The sequence below is a fragment of the Aedes albopictus genome, chromosome 2, assembly GCF_035046485.1.
Source record: "Aedes albopictus strain Foshan chromosome 2, AalbF5, whole genome shotgun sequence".
Taxonomy (NCBI): domain Eukaryota; kingdom Metazoa; phylum Arthropoda; class Insecta; order Diptera; family Culicidae; genus Aedes; species Aedes albopictus.
In genome coordinates, this window is record NC_085137.1 from 294,852,119 (window position 1) to 294,875,261 (window position 23,143).

Consider the following 23,143-nt stretch of genomic DNA (forward strand, 5'->3'; position numbering starts at 1 on the left):
AAACTGCTTCTACCTATCTGGTCAGATAGGTTTGTTGACATCTTGTGCAACCAACTCGAACTAACATGATGGATGTAAAATTAAGTCAAATTTGCCATTCAGTCATGAGATGTTTACGTACGTTGATGATTTACGTCACGTGTAAATTCCTAATTTTTTAAAAGTGTAGCCCCGGCACTTGCAATTTTTCGTCAGTTGTTCTTCCCCCTGAGAGCGGCTGGCACTGACCCTCTTCTGAGCCAACGGATCAAACAGACCCGGATTCCTGGATATCGACGAAATGCAACTCATGATGCACCCCCAATCGGACTGGTAAAGGAACAACAGCAATCCATCCACATCCTCGTGCTCTTCATTCTACCATGCATAGAGTAGAACAGTGAAAGCAGCACGAAGGCAACCAGCTGGATATAGTAGAATATAACAGAATACATTTAGGCGCTGTACAAAGTGTAAGTGCAGCTGTCAATTGTAATCGTTCACGTAGTGCCCTACACAGCAAAAAAAATCTTGTAATATCACATCATTTTCGATGCACATCAGTCGCGTCGTAAAAATGATGTATTGCGGTAAAATAGAAAAAATCCAACGGGGTTGCGGTGGTTTCGACCGCCGCAGTCGTTCCGCAAACGTCAAAAGTGCTCGGTTCACGCTAATAAGCACTCACTCACTTAGTTGCCATAAAATTCAAAAATAATGCAAATTGTTCCATTTATGGTTTATGTAATCACAATTGGTGTTACAATAAGTAACATATTTTTAAACTATTTTAGGTGTAGTTTCAGCATTTTTGTATGCAGCTGAACGCCGTTAAACACAATTAAAATTTTCAACAATTTATTTTTATTGATAGGTTGTGTGCATACTTTTTAAAGTGTGTAGCAGTTTGACGTTTGCGGAATAGGTCTTCTTTGTCTCCCTCACTCCGCCAGGTTGGAAGATTTCTCTGGATAAGCAATACAAATTACATCCATTCTACGCAGCAAATCAGCCGCCGCTGCTTGAAATTGAGTCTAGCAATCGCTAGAACCGGAACGTTTGATGAATCATATATAAGTAAAATATTGGCATGGATTCGTACACTGATCCGTAGATTGTGAGGCGTATCCCTTACCTCTCGGCTATTTCGCCGAGTTGGAAGGTAAATGATAAATATGATACTGCTTCTGAGTGTTTGCTGGAATAGGTTTGTTGACACTTTCCGGTGCCAACCAGGGTGTACATAGTGAGTGTGATAAATGTTGGAAAACGATGTAACGGAATGAAATTACGTTCAAAAATAGATACATCGGCGGAAATTACGCGCCTGGATATTACAAGATTATTTGCTGTGTAGTGGACAATAGAGCTGTAAAATTAGGTTAAGCGATTGAGAATAAAAAAGCTCCTGAAATGTTTCTCCCGGAATCATGAATTCTCTCAGGGATTCCTTGTGGAATTTAGTCAGGGATTCCTCCTGCCATTCCTCCACTGATTCCTTCAGGGATTTTTACAATGATTCTTTCCGGGATTCCATCGGGATTCAGGATTCAGGATTCAGGATTCATGATTCAAGGATTCTTACAGTATGTACTTTCTTTCAGACATTCCTAAATGGAATTCTTCCGAGATTTCGTGATTTCCACCGTGATCTCTCCCGGGATTCTTCCAGGGATCTCTCCATTGATTGTTCCCGGGTTTCTTTAGAGATTTCTACTAGGAAAGTCCGGAAATGTCTTTATAAATTCCACTCAATAATTGTTCCAGGGATTCTTTCATTGATTCCTCCACGATTTCATTAGGGATTTTCAAGGGATTCCGTCAGAAAATTCTTCCGGAACTATACTTTTTCTTTTAGGAAAGCACTCATAGGGATTTTTCCCCCTTTCAAAATTAAAAGTGAAAATAAATAACAATAATAATAATAATAATAATAATAATGTTCATTTCTTCCAGGATTCCTTCGAGGATTGCTCTCAAATTCCGTTTGAGGTTCTCTCCAGATTATTTGAATCAGTTCGGGATTCAATCTCAAGTTATTATCCCGACACTAAAAGGAAGTATTTTGGGAATTCCTGCCTGGATTGCTTTAGGGATTTCATTTCTTCCGAGATTGTTTTTGTGGAAACCAGTAAGGGATTTCACTGCGATTTCTTCAGAGATTTTCCCACACATTTATTATCGAACTATAAAAATGCATCGAAGTCGTGAACTAGTAAACTTTAGATTGCCATATCTCAGGCAATTCTTAGCCAATTGATTTCATTTTTCTAAGACGAACTACAAAACATTTCAATTTTTGAAAACTATTGAAAAATGTCAAAAATTCTATTGAAACAATAGTTACAGACGGTTGAATTTTGACAAGAAAAACGCATCAAGACAAAAACTCTCATGTCAAAAAATTACTACGTCTTATCACTCTGATGTTTTATGCAAAAATATTTCTTGTGTGATAAAGGGTCGTCCATAAATGACGTAGCTTTTTGGGAGGGGGAGGAGGTGTTTATGATTTTGTGACGAAGTGTGATGAGAGGGGGGGGGGGTAGGGGTTTATGATATGCTACGTAGCTTTTTACTAGGCCTATTGACAAAAATATTTCATAATTAATAAAATTTTTACTTGCATTAAGTATCATTATCCAGCAAATAAAAAAAATAAAAAATATTGCCTGATTTTTTTTATTCACATTAATGTGAATAACAAATAATGGAAATAAATGCCGGCTTCATTTCAAAAGACATGCAGCTATCGGACGCAACAAATGTATCTGAGAAAATGGTTTTGAAATCCTGCGTAAAGTTTGCAGACAAAAATCAATTTCGCTCAAATGCTTCTCAAGACTAATAGTTTGCTGCTTGCTATAGGGCACTGCACGCCGCTAAGGGTGCAAAGGAAAATTTTGGCATTACGCCATTATTCCAGGAGTTCATTATATAGTTTCTACAGGACTTCCTCGAAGAATTCACCCAACAATTTCTGAAGGAGCTCCTCTAGTAACTTTGTAAGGCATTTCTCATTGTGTTCTTTATAGGTTTCCCCAACAGGAGAAGTATAACATTTCCACAGGAATTCCTACTGGGAATCCCAGAAAAAAACTTCTGAAAACATTCCCAAAGGATCTGGAGGAATCTCAGAAGGGATCCCTGATGGAACTTCCAGAAGAATTTCAGAAGGAACTCTTGCAACAATCTTGAAAGGAAAAAGAGAAAATCCAAAATAAATTCCGTGAGGAGTATCTGGAGGAATTCTAGATGAAGCTTTCGGAGAAATCTTGAATAAGCTTCTGTAAGGATCTTAGAAGGAGATATTTGTAGTTTATCAGTAGGAACTCCTGGTTTAATTTCTGAAGAAAGCACGAAAGAAATAATTGAAAGAATCCCGTAAGGAATTTCTGAAGGAATCCCGAAAATAACTTTTGGGGAATCACAGAAAATTATCTGGATATAACTCCTGGTGAAATCTAAGAAAGAAAATCCTGGAGGAATTCCAGAGCCAACTATGGGGGGAATCCGTAAAAAGTTACTTAAGGAGTCCCGGGAAATAAATCCTGGATTAATCCTAGAAGGGAGTCCTCGTGGAATCCCAGAAGAATCCAGGAATGAATTCCTGAAGGAATCCAAAAAAAAAAGACCTGGAGGAATCCCAGAAGCAACTCCTGAGAGGGTTTTGAAAGAATTCCGGAGAGGGGTTACCTGCCGAGATCTTGGAATGAATATCTGAGTGAATTCCTGAGGGAAACCAAGAAGGGACTCCTGGAGGAATACCAAAAGGAACTTCTCTAGGAAACACAGAAAGAAGTTCTGATGGAATCTCAAAAAAAAAAATCCGGTTAAAATCCCTGTAGAGATGGCCAAAGAAACTGCTGGTGGAAGAGAGGAGAAGAATACCTTGAAAGAACTCCTGAAAGAAACCATGGATAAACTTTTAGAAAAACCTTAGAAAAAAAACTCCTAGAGAAATCTCAGAAGGAGTTTTTGGATGAATCTAAGAAGGAACTCCGGAATGAATTATTGGAAGGATCCTTGAAGCAACCCCTGAAGGAATACAATAAGGAGGAATTCTCTAATGGAATCCCAAAGAAAATTCATGGAGAAGTCCCAGAAGGAAGGGCTGAAGGAACTAAAAAGGGAGACATTCTTAAAAATGGGAATCCCAAAAAAAACTTCTTGAGGAATCCCAAAATTAACTGCTGTGAGAATTTTAAAAGAAACTCTTGCAGGGTCCTTCGAATGTCGTGGTGAATTGTATTCATTAGTGAGCAAACTAATAGTAATATCTTCGGAAGAGCTTCAAGGCTAATATGGTATTTGGAGCATCAATTTCCGGTTCTTCGGCATCTGGCAGAAAGATGAGTGGTTTATTGAGTCATTAGCTTAGGTGATGATCTCCACTGGTTGCACCTATGGTCTTAAAAAAGACACGGACACGTTTAGTACTTCCAGTGAGCTATTCGCTCTTTGAAGGAAGCACGACACTAGACAACGGACTAGCATGCAACGCCCAGTGGCACAGCCGAAAACTTTTCCTGACAGCTGCGGCGGGAATCGAACCCGCGCTCCTAGCACGATGCGACTAAATGCTTGGTGACACTAGCCGCACGACCACGAAGCCACAGTCTTGATGTTGGCGACCTGATCCTAGCAGTCAGCAATGTTTTCTTGCTATTGTTGTATTTTCATAATATTCTTGTATGTTAAAATTGAAATCAGAGCTAAGTTCAATTTTTTACATGAAAATTTTGTGGAGGAGGGGGGGGGGTGTTTAACAAGCTACGTCATTTATAGAGGGGGATATCTGAAATGCTACGAGGGGGGAGGGGTATTAAAAATCGCTTAAAAAAGCTACGTCATTTATGGACGCCCCCTAAAGAATGAATGTGCCAAAGAAATCAATAGGTTTGACTTCAACATTTTTTGCTATAAGAGTTTGAGCCTTGGTCTATTTTTATTGTCAAAATATATTCATCTGTTATCAATAGTTATAATCCATTTTTCAATAATTCAAGGAAAATGTGTTTTGTAGCTTGCCACAGAAAAAAATATATCAAACGACTAAGATGTGGCAATCCTAAGTTGATAAGTTTGAAGGGGAAAAGGACTTAGGTGCATTTTTAATATTTTTATTGTCCAATACTGTATGTATAAGGCCGTAATATTATCGGATAGTCCTTTCCCTATGACTTTGAAGTACCTAACTTTCGTCTGTTTCACTCGGTTCAAGTTATCTTGTATTCACTATATGGATCAAAATCTAACAATAGTGTAAAAGTTGTGCTTAAACAGAATTTAAAAAAAATCATAGGTATTGAGGATCTTCGTTGAAGATTTTCAGATTCAGATTTAGACTCCCATATCCCATTTTCACAATATGTATGGTCCAGTAACAACTTTCGAGTCGCATAATAGATTCATCTGCAAATGCATGCCATGAACATATATAAGGTTGTATTAAGCTGCTCCTCTCCAACAACAGGTTTCAATAGTATTTTTAGTTTCGCTTTGGCACAGCACTTTGTTACTTGGTACATACTTCAATGGTAGTAGAAGACGAAAGCGACATAAAAGCATTAAAGCTTCTTCATGCCAGCCAGCACATAAAACTGAGTTGTTAAGTGTGGTATACGGATGAATGTTTTTTCATGCAAGGGGGATGCTGGTTAGCTTCGATACATCTACTAGGTCGGTATCATGATGCTCTGGAGGTAATATACGAGGGACAAGTGAACAGGAAGGCAATAAAGGAAGTGGACGTGACTTTTACGAGTAGGAAAAAATCGAGTTACCTGCAGTGGCGATGACGGTAGAGATCCACGATCTGCCGGATCACTGATGCACTCCGATTCGGTGTTTTCCGGGCTCATCTGCTGTGGGGGCAACATGGGCGCAGATGACGATGGGGTGGTGGATTGTGATTGCTGTATTCGTCCACGGCAAGGAAAATATGTTTCGAGTTTGAGCATGTGGTTGTTAGTCGAGACCGGACAATGTTGTTTTAGTATCAACATTCAATTAGCAACAGTAATGGATGGTAAAACAAACATATATGAATGACTATCACAAACTATTCAATGTAACGATTAAATGGTATTTGGTTTTAGACAACAATTTTTGGTTAATACTGAAAATAACAACATAAGAACTACTTAGCAATGCTACTCCATTATACTCACTTCTACAACTGGGCTTTGATTTCGGTATTGTTGCTGTTGATGAGGTTGCTGTTGTTTTTCTTGTTGGCCATACGTAGGAGGAGGCGGATCTTCATATATCTCCTGTTTGGGTTGGTGTTGAGCGACGGGTGTTCGCATAGCTTCCGAAACTTCTTCAGGGGTAACATCTACATTATCTAACTTTTTAAGATTTGGCAACGCTCGGAGAACAATTTGTCGGTAGCCTGGTCCAGCACTTTCCACTACGGGGTTTTCTTCTAGCCATAGATATTTCAATTTTGGTAGATTCTGATAAAAATGATTAATGAAACATTCGGAAACACACACATACATACATTTACTAAACATACCTGCAGGTATACTAGTTCATCGATGTCAGTGATATTATTCTTCCTGAGGTACAGTTCTTGTAAGTTTAAACAGTTTTCAAAATCTGCTAGAGTACTGATTCGATTGACACTGAAATTGTAAAGAAAAAAAACACAATTAACTCGAGTATTAAATCAGCTACATATGTAAGAATAGATACAGCTGGACGGCGTTAAGTCAGAGAGGACCATGTGTCTTCTTCCTAATTTCGAGAAAAACGGCTTTTAAGTTTACAATTCTGTAAATTTTTAGTTTTTCGAAAAATTTTCTTGATTTTTTTCCCATAAATCTCAACTATTCATCAAAGCATCACTCTATAATCAAATGATCGTGATAAAACGTAAAAATAAAGCTTGAATCCGAGCGATGGCTGAGTAAGCGATTACAAGTAGGATGATAATTAACAGGAGTGTTTATTATGTAGACTAAAAGTTTGAAATTTGAAATGTATGTTACAACACTGAAGATTACATTTTTCAATTTTTATGTTTAGTCAGAGCGGACCAAGTACAGCAGTTTAATATCACATGAACGGTAGCCAACAAATGACCTATGTTAGAACATGTAATGGCCATTGGCGTAGCTAGGGGGGGTTCCAGGGGTGCCTGGCACCCCCTAGAACAAATTTGGCACCCCCTAGAATTTTTCCTTGATAGTTACCTAAAATGTCAAACTTCACAATATAAGCACTCCCGAAATTACTTATATACCGTCAAGGCACCATTCACCGTGGATCTAAGAGGATTCGGGGCACATAAGGGCTGTAATTTGACACCAGTCTTATAAACATTGTTGGTGCCGCTTTTAATTGCCTTCATTATAGGTTAATATTAAAGCAATATCCACAGAAGTAGAATTTTTTTCACAAAATTTGGTGATATAGTACAATTAGTAAAGGATAGTAGGATCGCCTAATTCCGTGGTAGGTCACCATTCACCGTGGTAGTAGGGACCCATTCACCGTGTATGAGAAATTTTATTCTACTTTGTTTAAAAATGATCAAAACAACCCAGCCAAGGGAATTTTCTTCGTTGAAATTCATTTCAAGTAATAACTTGCAAGATTTTATTAGAAAAACGAATGTTTTTTGATTTTTTCTAGATATATGGGACAATATGGGGCACGGTGAATGGAGACCATTGATTTTTAGGGTACCCATTTACCGTGCTTTTTTGTTTCAATTGAAAAGTACGAGTAATCGTATTTTCTTGTTAAACTTACTTCGGTAATGCAAAATACATACCTGATATGTGAATTTAATTACTTCTTGGTGGAATAAAAACGTTACTACATTTAGTTTATCGCTTAAATCACCTTAGCGCAGTTTTCGTTTTTTCACTATGAATGCAGTGAACGAGCAGAAACCCGCTTCATGTAAACACACTTTAGTGTCAAAATTATATTTTTAAATGTTTTTAATGAGCGTTTTGACTTGGTAAGAATACCTTAGTGTTGTATTGGTGGAATTGATGGGAAATTGTCATATCATTCAATCATAATATGGAAATAATGAAAAAATATTCGAAGGCACACGGTGAATGGAGCCCCCACGGTGAATGGCGCCTTGACGGTACCTGTTGTACGTTTTGGCGTTTTGAATATCGGTAAGAAAAATCAACAGACTTCTCCATGAATTCCTCCAGAAATACCTCTATTTATTCATATAGTGATATCTCTAGGCTTCCTTTATGGATTCTTCCCGATGTTTCTTCAATAAACATTTCCTAGGATTTTCCAGGCAGTTCGTCCTGATGGAGTTGTACATACTAGAAATTTCTGCAGAGATTGATCCAGCAATTTCTCCTAGTATTTCTTTCGAAATTCTTACTGTGATACTTCTCGGAATTATTCTAGGAATTCCTCTGAAATTTTCTCTTGAGATTCCTTGAGGAATTCCTGGTGGGATTATTCTAGACAATCTTCCTGGGATTCTTCAGAAATTCCTCAGGCGATTCGTTTTATTTAATTCATATTTAATTCAGAGATTCTTCCAGAAATTTCTCATGAAATTTCTCCATCTTTCATTGGCTTTCTTCCGGAAATTGTGGCTAGGATTCCTCAAGCAATTCCTGCTGCGAATCTCTTAGAGCTCTTCCAAAAACTCTCACTGTGTTACCTTCAGGAATTCTACTAGGGAAGATCTTACGGAAATTCTTCCGGAAAATCTACCTGGATTTTTTTTAAATCCCTTCGGTGATTATTCCAGAGCTTTATTTAAGGATTTAACCAGGACTTCCTCCAAAGGTACTTTCAGAATTGCCACAGGGGATATATCCAAGAACTTCTATTGCCCTTCCTTCATGAATTCCAGCTGGAAATCTTCAAGCAATGCCCATTAGAACTCCTTCAGAATTATATTCAGAGTAATTAGGACACCTGGCATACTGCATACACTTTCGGGATATCTTACTGAGATTCCTCCACAAATTCCCCCTGCGATTCCATCAGGGATTCCTCCAGTATACTTCTACCGATTCTTTCAAAGAGTACTGTATGTATTCCTCTAGGCATATATTAGAGGAACTTCTCTTAGGATACTCCCGGCATTCCTGATTCTAGGATTCCTCCAGAAATTACTTCTATGAAACCTCCCTGAATTCTAGGAATTCCTTCAGATATTTCTGCTGGAATTCCTCAAGCAATTCCTGCGGTTCTTCCAGCTATTCTTCCTTCAGAAATTCTAACTGTGGTACTTCAGAAATTATGCTACCTTTTATTTTAGAGCTTACTCCTGTATATTTGCAGGGATCTTTCCAGGCAATCTTCCTGGGATTCTTGCAGAAATCTCTTTTGTTGTTCTACCAGGGATTTCTCCAAGAACTCATCCAGGAATTCCTCCATAGATTTTATCCAAAGATTCCTCCACAAATTCCTCATGGAATTCCTGCGGAAAATCCATTTGGCCCTCCACCAAGAATACCTCAAACAACTCCTCCTGCGGTTCGTCCAGCAATTCCTTCAGAAATTTTTACTATGATACGTCTAGAAATTCTTCTAGTGATTCCTACACGAATTTATCGTAGCATTAGGGCTGCAATTCGTCCGGGAAATCGTCCTGGGATTTCTTTAGAAAATTCCCTGCGATTCCTCAGGGCCTTCCCCATTGATTCTTCCAGAATACCTCTACCGGTCCTTGCAGATAATTCTCTAGGTATTCCATGAATTTTTCCTTTGGATTCCCCCAGGCATTCCTGATGGGGTTCTCTATAAATTCTTGTATAGTTTCCTCCAGCAATTTCTCCTAAGATTTCTACAATGATACACCGCAGAATCCTTCTTAGAATACCTCCTGAGATTTTTCCTATGATTTCTTCAGAAGCTCTCCGGTGATTCCTCTAGGAATTTTTATCCGATATAATTTATCCAAGGACTCTCTCATAAATAAATATGATTAATGTGTATAATCATAAAAAATTTATGATAAATTTCTCATGGGATTGCTCGAGGAACTTCTCTTGGCCTTCCTTACTGTTATACATGCCGGAATTCTTCTAAGAATTTCTCCAGGGATTCTCCAATAAACTTGCTAGGATTATTCAAGGCAATCTTTCAAGGAGCCTTGTAGAAGTACCTTCGATGTTTTCTCATGGAAATACTATCTTTTTCCAGGGATTTCTCCAAATACTTTTTATTTGATTTTTCCAAGGATCCCGCTTGATTTTCATCCAAGAACTCCTCCTGGGATTACATAAGCGATTCTTGCTGCTTCTAATGTTTCAGGAATGCCTCTTAGGTCTCCTCCAGAAATTCTTACTATGATACCTTCAGGAATCCCTCTAGGGATTTCTCCTGGCATTCTTGCTAGGATTCTTCTAGGCAGTTTTTCTAGGGTACTTTCAGAAATTCCTTTGATTCTTCCAGGCATTTTTTTCAAAAAAAACTCATCCAGTAATATCTCTAGAGTTTTTTCATGGATTACTCTAGAAATCCTGGAATTCCTCTTGGCCTTCTTCAAGGAATTTCAGCTGAAGTAATCCTGATACAAATCTCTAGAGGCATCCCTAAACGAATTTCGGGATTAGTTGAAATTTCCAGAGAAATCTTAGAAGGTATTACTATGGAAATCTGTAGTGAAATCCTATAGGATTGTACGGAAAAAAACTTTTAATTAATTAGAAGGCACAGAATCTTGCTAATTGACAAATTGAGAGATGAATTTTCGAAAAAAAAACGAGTTCTGGTGCGATTCGAACCCACGACTCCGTATTCGCTAGACCGTAGTGTGGCTAATTCTTTGAGGATTGCTTCGGCATAGTTGTTTTTTTTTTTAATTTCTTAGATAGTTTCAATGGCATTTAATCAGCAAATTCTTTGGATATTTTCTTATAATTGCTATGGCTATTCCTCTGAAATTATTCCAGCAATTCTTTTTCAGTTATTTTGCAAATTTCTCAGGTACTTTACTTTACCATGATTATTTTTTTTAATTCTTTATGATTTAATTGTATTTATATTTATTGCTTCCGGGAACTGCTGAATTGGAAATTCACAAATTCTCAACAGGGCTTGCTCAAATAAAATCCTATGAAAGTCACGAAAAACTTCCTGACAAATTCCCAAAGAAATTGTCGAAAAAAACATCGAAATTACCTTAAAACTTTCAAAGTATTTGCCAAAAGAATCCATATGAGAATTACCAGAGGATTTTCTGTAGAAAATATTAAGCCTTTTTAAAGAAATTGACCAAATCCAATCTCAAAATAAATTGCCGACATATACAAAAAATTCCACAAACATTCACAGCAAAACTTTCGAAGAAATTCTCAAAGAATTTTCCGAAGACATCGAAGGAATTTCTGAAGAAAATTTAGAAAGAACTTCAAAAGAAACTTTCGTAGAATCACCGTGACAGAATAAAAAAAAAATCATTTTTTTTTTCAAATAAATCCACGGAGGAAATTTGATTTCCGAAATCAATTTCCAAAGGAATTACCGAACGAGTTCCCAAAGTAATAATTGAGCATCCAAAATTTCCAAAGGAATTGCTGATGAAATTTCCAAATAAATTTTCAATGCAAGTATTATCGAAATTGACGAAGGTATTCCGAAATCATCTACTGTAGGAATTCCTTACATAATTACTGAAGAAATCTAGGAGAAAGTGTTTGAAGAATTTTCAATAAAATTATAGAAGCGATTTATGGAAAAATTTCCGACGATGAATACAGAATAGCATAGATGATGAAAGTCTAAAAAAACGACGAAAATCCCCCAAAAAAAAGTAGAATGACTTGCCGAAGAATTTCCAGAGTGTTCGTGGAGCGGACCTGGTGTGATGGTTAGAACACTTGACTATCACGCCGAGGACCTGGGATCGAATCCCACTCCCGACAAACTCGCAAAATGTGAGTTCTTCCTTCGGAAGGGAAGTAAAGCGTGGGTCCCGAGATGAACTAGCCTAGGGCTAAAAATCTCGTTAATACAGATAAAAAAAAAATCCAGAAAAATTATGAGGATGTTCCCAAATTCATTGTCGAATGGATTACCAAAGGCTTCACTAAAAGAATTTACAAAGGAATTGTCTGAAAAGTAACTTAGAGAATTTTAAAAAGCAAATATCAATAGAATTGTTGACATTAACAAAACAATGCTTGAAAGGCCACTAAAAAATTGGCGAAGGAACTCCCGAGAAAACATTTCAAAGGATTTGCCAATGAAATAAAAAGCTAAATAAACTCCTAATGGAATTGCCGATGAAATTAACAAAGGATGCGTGAAAGGTATTTAGTATCAAATTTCCAACATACTACCAAATAAATTCTTAAAGAAAGATCCAAAGATATTACTGAAGAAATTTGTCAAATCCAAAGGAATTACTGGGAGATTTCCAAAAAAAGTATTAATTGAAATAAATTGCAAAACAATTCCCAAATAAATTACCGGGAATATTTCCTTAGGAATTACCGAAAGAATGTTTTGCCGAAAACATAAATTTCTTGTATACACGTACAAACTAGACTCGATTATCTGAAATATAATTTCCCTGTAAAAGTATTCTCATGTACACGTGGTAGTGTCCAACTAATAAAACAAAAACACTATCGCCATTAATGGTGTGGTCAAACCAAAAATGCAAATATGTATCCTGATTTTGCAATTTTAAGTTTTTATAACTTTAACAATTGTTCTTGAAAACTGTTTTTATAAGGGTTGTTATCATGCAAAAAAAGAGGATGTCATGATGAATACAAGTTACACGCAAATTTGTGTATATTTTATAGTTTCCGAGATTTACAGCTGTGTTCATAAACATAGCAGTGAGAGCCGTTTTCCATACAAAATGGCCAATTTTGACATGCTGTAACTTTGTTCTCCTATGAGCGATTGAGCTGAAAATTTGACAGCGAACTACAAATATAGTGAATTTTTTTTTACTTATTCGTTTATTTGGAGGGCTCGGGCGCCACTTGGGCATAACAGAGCCGAAATCATCTTTACTTTTTTTTATGTTGATTTTACATAGTGAATATTGTTATGTATAGCAAAATCTGAGAATTTTCGAAGGACGTGGAAAAAAGTTAAACACTATGTGAAATTGATCAAAATAATAGCAGTGTTTGTTCTGATGTTTTTTAATTTGACAAACAATTTTAAAAATTTTAAATTTAAACATTAACTTGTAACCAAGGCGGAAACTGTTCGAATAGCATGCGAAAATATTTATTGCTTCTTCAAGGTAAAGCTACCTTTTAATTTATTTACACTGCTATTATTTTGAACAATTTCACATAGTGTTTAACTTTTTTTTCCACGTGCTTAGAAAATTCTCAGATTTTGCTATAACAATATTCACCATATTTGTAGTTCGCTGTCTAATTTTAAGCTCAATCCCTCATAGGAGAAAAAAGTTACAGCATGCCAAAGTTGTCCATTTTGTATGGAAAACGGCTTTCACTGCTATTTTTATGAACACAGTTGTACACTTCTAATAATTGCCCTTGAAAATGTATTGTGTTTAATCCACACAACAAAGGGGTTGTGTTGTCGCGATGATTGTTAAGTTCAAAGTGAAAATACAAATTCCATGTATTATACGCAATCAATTTATCAAGTTTTCATACCTCCATGGCAAGTAAAGTGTTAAATCAGTACAACGGATCGAATTTCCCAAAAAAGCTATTCTCTAAAATATAGTGCGTTTAAATTTGTGGGCTCATTTTTCCCGCAACTGAGATTTTTTTTCATTAAAGTTGCTTTTCGCCCGAGGCGAGTTCGGCATTACTGGCCTGAGAAATTGAGGGTGGATTGGTATTTCCCTGCAACAACCTGGAAGCCACTGAAACTGGCACCCCCTAGGCACCCCCTAGGAAAAAAAATCCTAGATACGCCAATGGTAATGGCTATGTAATGGTGGGAGACCACGGCAGTGGAGGAAACTAAAGACACTATATGCAAAGACACGAAATGTTCCAATTGGAATTCCAAATTTGATGTCAATGTCATTCCAATCGAGCAGGAGACCTGTCAAATGCGCTTTAAAAGCATTGCTCGACAGCATCATCGTCATGACGCGACAATCATCATCAATAGCAACAATCATTAGATTTCGTGTCTTTAGCATACAGTGTCTTTAGAGGAAACGACGACGCCAGTGCAGCGGAGGACGGAAATGAACCCACTCGCACGCTGAGGGAAGTTAAGGATGCCATTCACCAGCTCAAAACCAACAAAGCAGCTGGTAAGGATGGTATTGCAGCTGAACTCATCAAGATGGGCCCAGAAAAGTTGGCCACCTGTCTGCATCGGCTGATAGTCAGGATCTGGGAAACCGAACAGCTACCGGAGGGAAGGAAAGGGTAATATGCCCCATTCACAAGAATGCTATCCCAGATCATCTTCCGTCGTCTGTCACCTTAAACGAATGAGTTCGTGGGAAGTTATCAAGCCGGCTTCATCGACGACCGGTCGACAACGGACCAGATCTTCACCGTACGGCAAATCCTCCAGAAATGCCGTGAATACCAGGTCCCAACGCATCACCTGTTCATCGACTTCAAGGCGGCATACGACAGCATCGACCGCGCAGAGCTATGAAAAATCATGGACGAAAATGGCTTTCCTGAGAAGCTGACTAGACTGATTAAAGCAACGATGTGCAAAACTGCGTAACAGTTTCGGGTAAACTATCCAGTTCATTCGAATCTCGCCGGGGACTGCAACAATGTGATGGACTTTCATGCCTACTCTTCAACATTGCTCTGGAAGGTGTAATGCGACGAGCCAGGCTCAACAGCCGGGGAACGATTTTCACTTAATCCGGTCCATTTGTGTGCTTGGCGGATGACATGAACATCATCACCAGAACATTTAGAACGGTGGCAGAGCTGTACACCCACCTGAAACGCGAAGTAGCAAAGGTCGGACTGGTGGTGAATGCCTCAAAAACACACATTCGACACTACATCTCAATCGACCAACACGGTTTTTTTTTTCAAAACGGTCAGTTACCACCAACCTCATGCAATTCATCTCAACGTGCCTGCCAGCAATGGACGCCAGAATGCAGGTAGATGCTGTTTACCTCGATCTCAAGGCTGCCTTCGACAGGGTTGACCATCGAATACTACTTAAAAAATTGGCAAAGATTGGAGTAGCTCGAGAATGCGTGGACTGGTTCAGATCGTATTTGACTGGCAGATCGTTGTGTGTTAAATTGGGACCCTGCCAATCCGAGCACTTCCGAAATGTTTCTGGAGTTCCACAAGGTAGTAACCTTGGGCCCCTACTCTTCTCGCTCTTCATCAACGATGTTTCTTTAATTCTGCCGCCTGGGGTGAGACTGCTTTATGCCGATGACGCCAAAATATACATGGTTGTCAATAATAGCCTTGGTGACTGTATTGAACTACAGTCGCTCTTGTGCCGATTTGAGCAGTGGTGCGTAAATAACTGCCTAACCTTGAGTGTTAACAAATGCCAGGTGATTAGCTTTAGCAGAAAACTGAAACCGATCATGTACCAATATACGCTATCTGGTATACCTCTGGAACGAGTGCACCGTATACGCGACCTCGGCGTCATCCTAGATGAAAAGCTTACATTCCGGTTCCACTATGAAGACGTTATATCGAGAGCGAACAGACAGCTTGGCTTTATAATGAAAATCGCTAATGAATTCCGTGATCCGGTTTGTTTAAAATCACTGTATTGTGCACTTGTGCGGTCCGTTGCTGAGTTTGCCGTCGTCGTGTGGTGCCCTTATCAAACCACCTGGATATCTCGCATCGAATCTATCCAGAAAAAGTTCGTGCGTTTCGCGCTAAGGAATCTTCCTTGGCAAAATGATAAACGCATGACTCCCTACCATGATTGCTGTCAACTACTGGGAATCGACACTTTGGAGAATAGACGCCGAACCGCGCAGACTATGTTCGTGGTCAAGTTACTGAACGGCAGCGTTGATTCTTCTCAACTTTTGGCCAGAATAAACATTAATGTTCCAGCACGATCGCTCCGGAGGCAAAACCTCCTCAGGTTGGAAGGTCGGAACACCGCTTATGGACAGCACGACCCTGTTCGTTTTATGTCGGAAACTTTCAACACCGTAGCTCACATTTTCGACGTTAATGTATCTGTTTCCACACTCCAGCAACGATTTACGTCATACTTCCGTACCATGAGTTAGTTGTTTTTGTTCATGACCAATGTTTTTAATTAATTGTTCGATATGAGGCATTTTTTTGTTCGTTTTTAAGCTTTATTAAGACATTTTGTCAGATGGAGGTAATCACTATAAATAAATAAATAAATAAATAAATAAATAAATAAATAAATAAATAAATAAATAAATAAATAAATAAACAAGGTAGGTAGGCGGAACCGAACACGACCGGATCCGTCTGGGTAATGATGTTACGATAGACGGGGATACTTTCGAGGTGGTGGAGAAATTCGTCTACCTCGGATCCTGACGGCTGACAACAACGTGAGCCGTGAAATTCGGAGGCGCATCATCAGCGGAAGTCGGGCCTACTACGGGATCCAGAAGAAACTGTGGTCAAAAAAGATTCACCCACGCACCAAATGCACCATGTACAAAACGCTAATAAGACCGGTGGTCCTCTACGGATACGAGACGTGGATAATGCTCGAGGAGGACCTGCAAGCACTCGGAATTTTCGAGCGACGCGTGCTAAGGACGATCTTCGGCGGTGTGCAGTAGAACGGGGTGTGGCGGAGAAGGATGAACCACGAGCTCGCTGCACTTTACGTCGAACCCAGTATCTAGACATTAGAATAACTAGCCACAGAAGTTCAATATCGCGACTGTTCGTGTGACTAACATCTAGTTTGTCACGCTCTTACAGCGTCAGTAGCGGTACTAGAAGTGTCAAATAAATTTTGTTTACCAAAACAAAAGATGCTGTTCAAGCTGCACTGAACGAAAACGCCCGCCGTACAAAGAATGATTTTTCATTCAATGCGGTACAGACCCGCAAAATCTGAATTTTAAATGATTTCTCAGCAGAATGATTTGACTGCCTTCGATTGAACCAAAATCATCCTGTAATAAAACTAAAATTCACACAATTAATGAATGATTTTTCGCTTGGGGTTTGTTGTGAATGATTTTCATCAAAAAACCATCGGAAAGCATTTTCCTCTATGCTTCATACCGAAAATCATTTAATCGCTGAATGAAAATCCCCACAACTCAAAATATGAATTGTCATTCAATCGTGTGCTCAATCCCAGGGCTCACTCGGTGATTCCTAAAACTGAATGACAATCGCGATCGAATGTTTACTGAACAATAATGACGGATTCTTGTTTACTTTTTGTATTCTAATTGTCTGCATGTTCCCCATTCTGAAAGTAATTCAATTTTGGATTGTTTTTCATTTTGCTGTTGGTGCGCCATCCTTTGACAGTTTATAATGGCAAAATCAACGTTGAAGTGGTTGCGGAAAAAATGCGTCGTGCAAAAGTGTTCGACTGTGATGCAGAATGGTGATATATTTATAATGTGTATTAATATAAAATGAGATTTCTGATAATTGTAATTTGTAAGTTTATTTATACGATAGCCTGTCAGTGTACAATAAAAACCAATAAAATTCAAATAAAAAATAATTCACATATTGTTCTATTGTTCTATTGTTCTATTGTTATTTTCCAAACAACTAATATTACAACCATTTCAACGAGTTCGAGCGAAATTGACTTCAATTGAAATTAGATTCCTTCTAACTTGTTGTGATGGTTGTAATATTAGTTGTTCAATTAAGAATTTAAATCAATTTAAATTGTAGACTGCAGTGAACAATGTCTATATACTTTCGTAAGGATTTTCATTCTCATTTCAACCGGTAAACTGAATGGGTTTTGAATGAAAATCATCCATGTACAGATTTGTTTTGATTCTGAATAGTATGATTACAGTGGTCGCTTTGGATGATTTTCATACCGTCTGTTTTGATTCTGTCAGATCAGCTCTTGAATGACAAAAATCCAAAAATCATCTGATTTTAGGCATGGGGCTCGGATGAGGCAATTTTCATTTAATTTGTGGCGCGGATTTTCGTTCAGTGTGGGCAATTAAAAACAATCAATTATATTACAATAAAAGTTATTAATTTAATTGAATAGGAAAAGTGACTACAGCGCCATTGGAGTTCTAGTGTATTTCTATTATCTAGACGCTGGCCAAAGCCGGAAGGATACGGTGGGCAGCGCATGTTGCAAGAATGCTGGACAACAACCTTGCAAAGCTGGTGTTTGCTACTGATCCGGTTGGCACAAGAAGACGTAGAGCGCAGAGAGCACGATGGGCGGTGGAGCGTGACCTGGCGAGCATTGGGCGTGGCCGAGGATGGAGAGCGGCAGCCACAAGCCGAGTATTGTGGCGTACTATTGTTGATTATGGCTTGTCTTAAATGTGATGTTGAACAAATAAATGTATGCAAAGTCATGCGGTGAATAAACCTAGAAAGTACCAAACAATTTTTGACAACTTTATTCCCTTGAGGGACCACTTATCCTTGAGATACGGATTTCTTAGCTAAAATCAGTCCAAAGATGACTGAATATGAGTCTACGTAGTTTGTGAACAGCTTCTTATGCTGCCAACATTTTCGAAACATCAGACTGATCAGTAATAAAATGCTAATCTGTTTATTTTAACACGTTTTGATATAAATTAATATCGTTTTATATAAATTTAAACTTGAGACAGTGTCACTGGAAATGCGGTCTGTCTAATTATGAGATGAGAACAGTTATATAAACGAGTTTATGCAATTCAGTATCATAATTTACATTTTATATAACTTATTTTGGTATTATAATGGCCAATTTTTCCGAACTGGTTCATTATGCACCTGAAATGAGTTGCATAATGAATAATAGTTGTATAATGTTCATAATGCAACTCATTTCACTCAAATGGGTTGCATTATGAAAAAATCATTGCATAAAACTTTGTATGGAACTCGTTGCAAAACTCGATTTTTTCAGCAGCACTCGGCAAGCCTCGTTGGATAAATGTACGACTCGTGCTGAAAAAAATCATCTTTTTGCAACTCGTTACATAAATAACTATTAAATTAGCCTTTTACTGTCTCTTATAAAAAAACGAATTGTTATTCAATAAATTAATTATTGATGCCATCAATTTTTGAAATCGTACACAAATTGGTAAATATATGAGCTTGTTTTTTAAGAGTGTGTCCTCTAACTGTTGATCAAAAGTGTGTAACTGATTCATTAAACGGTGGAAATGCCCTTTAACCGCTTGTATTGCTTGCCTTCCTTTGTTTTACAGTTCGTTAGATATAATGCATTCTCTTCAGTGTAGTTACTCACCGCACCGGCTGAGGATGATAAATGTTCATCATTAATATGCTGTATACAACCATGCGGACAAATGAGGTTCCGCATATCAACCACGTTTAACTGTTGTTTGGATATAAAGAACCAATTTCAGACATTTACAAAAAAAAATGGTTATATAAAAAACTAGATAAGCAATGAAATCAACAATAGTATATTGAAAAGGTAAAAAATGTCATTTTAATTTGAACAGTTTCACAATTTGCTTTTCACTTTGCTATCTTCTTTTCTATTACAAGCCAAAATATTATTCAAGCTGCTTCGACATCTGTTGCAGAGCTCACAAGTATAGCTTGTAGAACTACAACATCCAACTTTGATAAAAACAAATTATGCAGAAAGACTGGCTCTTACGAATGAAGAAAACCATGAATGAAATTTTGTGACTGTCAACCACACAAAAAGCCGTACCCATATATAAAAAACGTTTATCGCATGTTGACATGCAACACTTTTTGATAGAGTGTGGAAAAGACGCTAACGACATGGTGATTTCAAGATTCATGAGAGGTTTACCGTTTTTCACGCTAATTTGCTTATACCCGCAAAAGTTGTGGCATGCAAGACCAAGGTCACGGTTCTAACCTAAGAGCGATATCACTGCGGCTACCTTAGCGGTTGGTGGATTGTATGGCGCCCCATTCATGTTCGGTTTGGTTTCACTGTAAACCAAAGCTGAACCATGCCGTGGGTAGAGAGGTGAACAAAAGCCAGTTTTAAATCCACTCGTCCGCATTACCCAATAAGGTCGCTCGCAGTCGCACACAAATGATGAACTAACGGAAACTACGTTTCATGAGCCGTGAGTATGGTTGTTTATAATCACGGTGCTTGATCATAGCACCACTGACTGGCAGTGAAAAACGAAGATAATTTTTTGTAAAGTTTGCTTTTTCCATCGTCGGTAGGCGCAGCCTATTGGGTATGTGGAACACTTTCACTCTGTCGTCTGTAATCGAAGAGGTTATATCTTCGTTCGAGTGGGCAAATTGTAATTATGGTCATTCTACGCCTGCTGCCATACGGTTTCCAATGATATTCACAACAAATTTGATGCCTAACTGTGCATTTATAACGTTTGAAGCATTTTACCGATGTGCATTGCGGTTGAAGCGAAGATCGTCACAAAATGTTGCGTTGCGTTGCGTTGCGTGGTAACGGAGTAATTCGTAGATTGCATACTGAAAGTTGTCATGTTAAAACTTCAATACTTCTATTCTAATTGCTTAATGCTGTTTGGGAAGGAACAGCTATCCAATCAGAGGTTGAAGTAAAAAATACATGAAAACTGCCATTGCCGGCCACGCCCATCTTCTCCGTTACGAGGATAGGAAAGGATGTGATGATATGACACTTACTTAAGGTGAGGTCAGCGACTCACCGACGCCCCCATAGGTGTCAAGGAGTTGGATATTTGGAATGGGTTAATTTGGGATTCACTATAAGCGAGTGAAGCGGCAATATTCAGATTGTGTTAGTGTATTTGAGTAGATCATGTAGATGTGTGAGTGTGAGGGTAAGTGTTTTAGTATAACACCAACGTTGGGAGTGACGTAGCTAAAAGATTTTGTCACTCCATAAGCCTTTTTGCTTCCGGGGATGGGGCACAGACATTTTCACTGTGTCCTGGCTATAACAAGCCTAGGCTTAAGCGCCATTGATCGCTCTCTGAAACGAAAATAAACACAATTGATGCCTGACAGTGGGAAGGGTTAGTTAGGATGGAAGGACATCTATTTAACGAGAGGCCAGCGACTCACCGACGCCCTCGTAAATAGCAGGGAGTTGGATTTTTGGTAAGGGAATGGCCAAGGATTCACTATACTTAAGTAATGCGACTATTATTGTCGGGTTTGGTGGTTCCAAAGAAATTGTCATGATCATAATTAATAGATCAAACCAGAACGAACTCACCAAATTTCTTGTTTGATATGATGTCTCCCTTGGTGGACAAATTGACTGAGAAGTGCGACACACTTCGCTAGTCCGATTCCTCCAGCTTGGTACGCTTGCGCTTGGGGGCGGCGTACTGCGGTGTATTACGCAGCGCACTCGTTCGGGCCGCACATATGCTACTCGAGGATGTCTGAAAAATGATGGTCTGGCTTCGAGGGGTGGTGTTCCTACAGACTTCCTCGGACGACTGCAGCTTGTTTAACGAGATCTTGATGTCCATCAGATCCTGATTTTCCTGGAGCTGCTGGGAGACCCGATGTCGGAGGCGCTCGATATCATCCTGGTTTTACCTCCGTTGACGGTTATTGTCGACGAACTGGAAATTTTCGACTGGAGAAACACCGTTTGGCTTCGTCGTGTAGCTCCTTGTTCACATTCCGATGGGCAGTCCTTTCCACAACAACCCGTAGATTTCACTTTCGGCTACGGTTGAATAACTCCCACTTCGAAAACACTATCACCAGCTTATAAAAAAAGCAAAAAAAAAAATACGAATGGTACTTTCGGCAACCGTAATTGCGCAAACCGTTTAGAATTCACACTATTTCTTCACTAAAATTTTCTTTCTGATAAATTTTACACTGCCATTAGCCGAAATTCGATTAACTCTTGAGCGACGGGAAAAAAAAAGCCGCGAAAAATTTTGACGTCCGTATTCGCGCCTGAAGCGAAAATCGTCACAAAATGTACTTTGAAATTCAACTTTTTCGGAAATTTTCACGGATTTCACTCGACAAATACAAAAAAAACTACGTACATATGTTATTTTCTAAAACTGAAGCAATGTGAATAGATGTACTAGTATTCTAAAGCAGAGCATTCAACTGGGCTAAGCTATTGTAGATTTTCAAAGTAGGAAACAAGCACGCAAGTTTAATGCATACCCGCAGCAATTATAAATCAATAAGCTATGAATGTCTGCGAAACGAGACACGCGACGATATTTAAGGGGTCATCATGTAGATCATTCGTCAATGCTCAAGTAGGGTAGAAATCGACAACACACGCAATGTTGTCGAAGAACTTTAGATCCAAGTCGATATTGATTGACCCAGATAACTTAAGTGAAATTGTGAAATTTTGCTCAGAAGTTTATCATAAATTATTGATTGATTGATAAATTTATCAACACTCTGTGTCTGCTACTTTCAAATTTTATAGAATATTTACTATAGTTAAGAAAAGCCACTGCTGTTCAACTACCATTAATGTGAACACAAATTATGTTAGAAATGATATCATTGGACACAAAATACACTACTTCAACCATAGGTTTACGGCTGACAAAGTTCTTCCTACCCCAACTATATAATCTATAGTTTGTCCACCGAACATCGCCCCACCGTTTACTACATGTTTCTCTGTTTCATTTCTAAGTTATTGACCTCACGCCAATGCTGCCAGCCACAATATGACAGAATCAAACTAATGGTGTGTACGAGCGTAGTTCAGAACTGTGGCTAGCAAAGGTGTAAACACAATTAGTATACCGAAGGTCACCGCACACGTTTGCTCTATTTAGTTTCTAAGGCTCAAAACCAACACGAAGGGCGGCAACGTCAATGGGCAAAAGTACCTACTACAAGAATAACTGGCCCAAAGTCAACCAACAACCACCGTGGACCAATGAATGGTCCTAGCGCGATTGTAGGTTAATCGTATGCTGGGCATGGTTGTCGTTGCTTATTGATATTTGAGCAAGTGGCTGCTTGCGATAGATTTTCTATTGACGGCGTGATTAACGGACGGAAAAAAGTAGTGCAAGTTCAATCGTTGTTGCTCACACAACCGCAATGCAATCGGCGTCGGCCAATCTTTATCGATCATATTTATT

General features: G+C 38.5%; 1 protein-coding gene across 4 annotated transcripts in view; it reads right to left on the minus strand.

The window, feature by feature from the left end:
• LOC109414263 (ras-interacting protein RIP3) overlaps positions 1–23,143 on the minus strand; it is a 77,808-nt gene that overhangs the window by 15,081 nt on the left and 39,584 nt on the right. For 2 of the 4 annotated variants that reach the window (XM_029879720.2, XM_062852107.1), the window contains exons 3-5: positions 6,503–6,611; positions 6,153–6,440; positions 5,766–5,897 (exon numbers count right to left, since the gene is read on the minus strand). In XM_029879720.2, the coding sequence (XP_029735580.1) occupies positions 5,766–5,897; positions 6,153–6,440; positions 6,503–6,611 (529 nt within the window). The remainder of the gene's footprint in view (positions 1–5,765; positions 5,898–6,152; positions 6,441–6,502; positions 6,612–23,143) is intronic. The other 2 variants (XM_029879722.2, XM_029879721.2) reach the window with 1 other exon arrangement.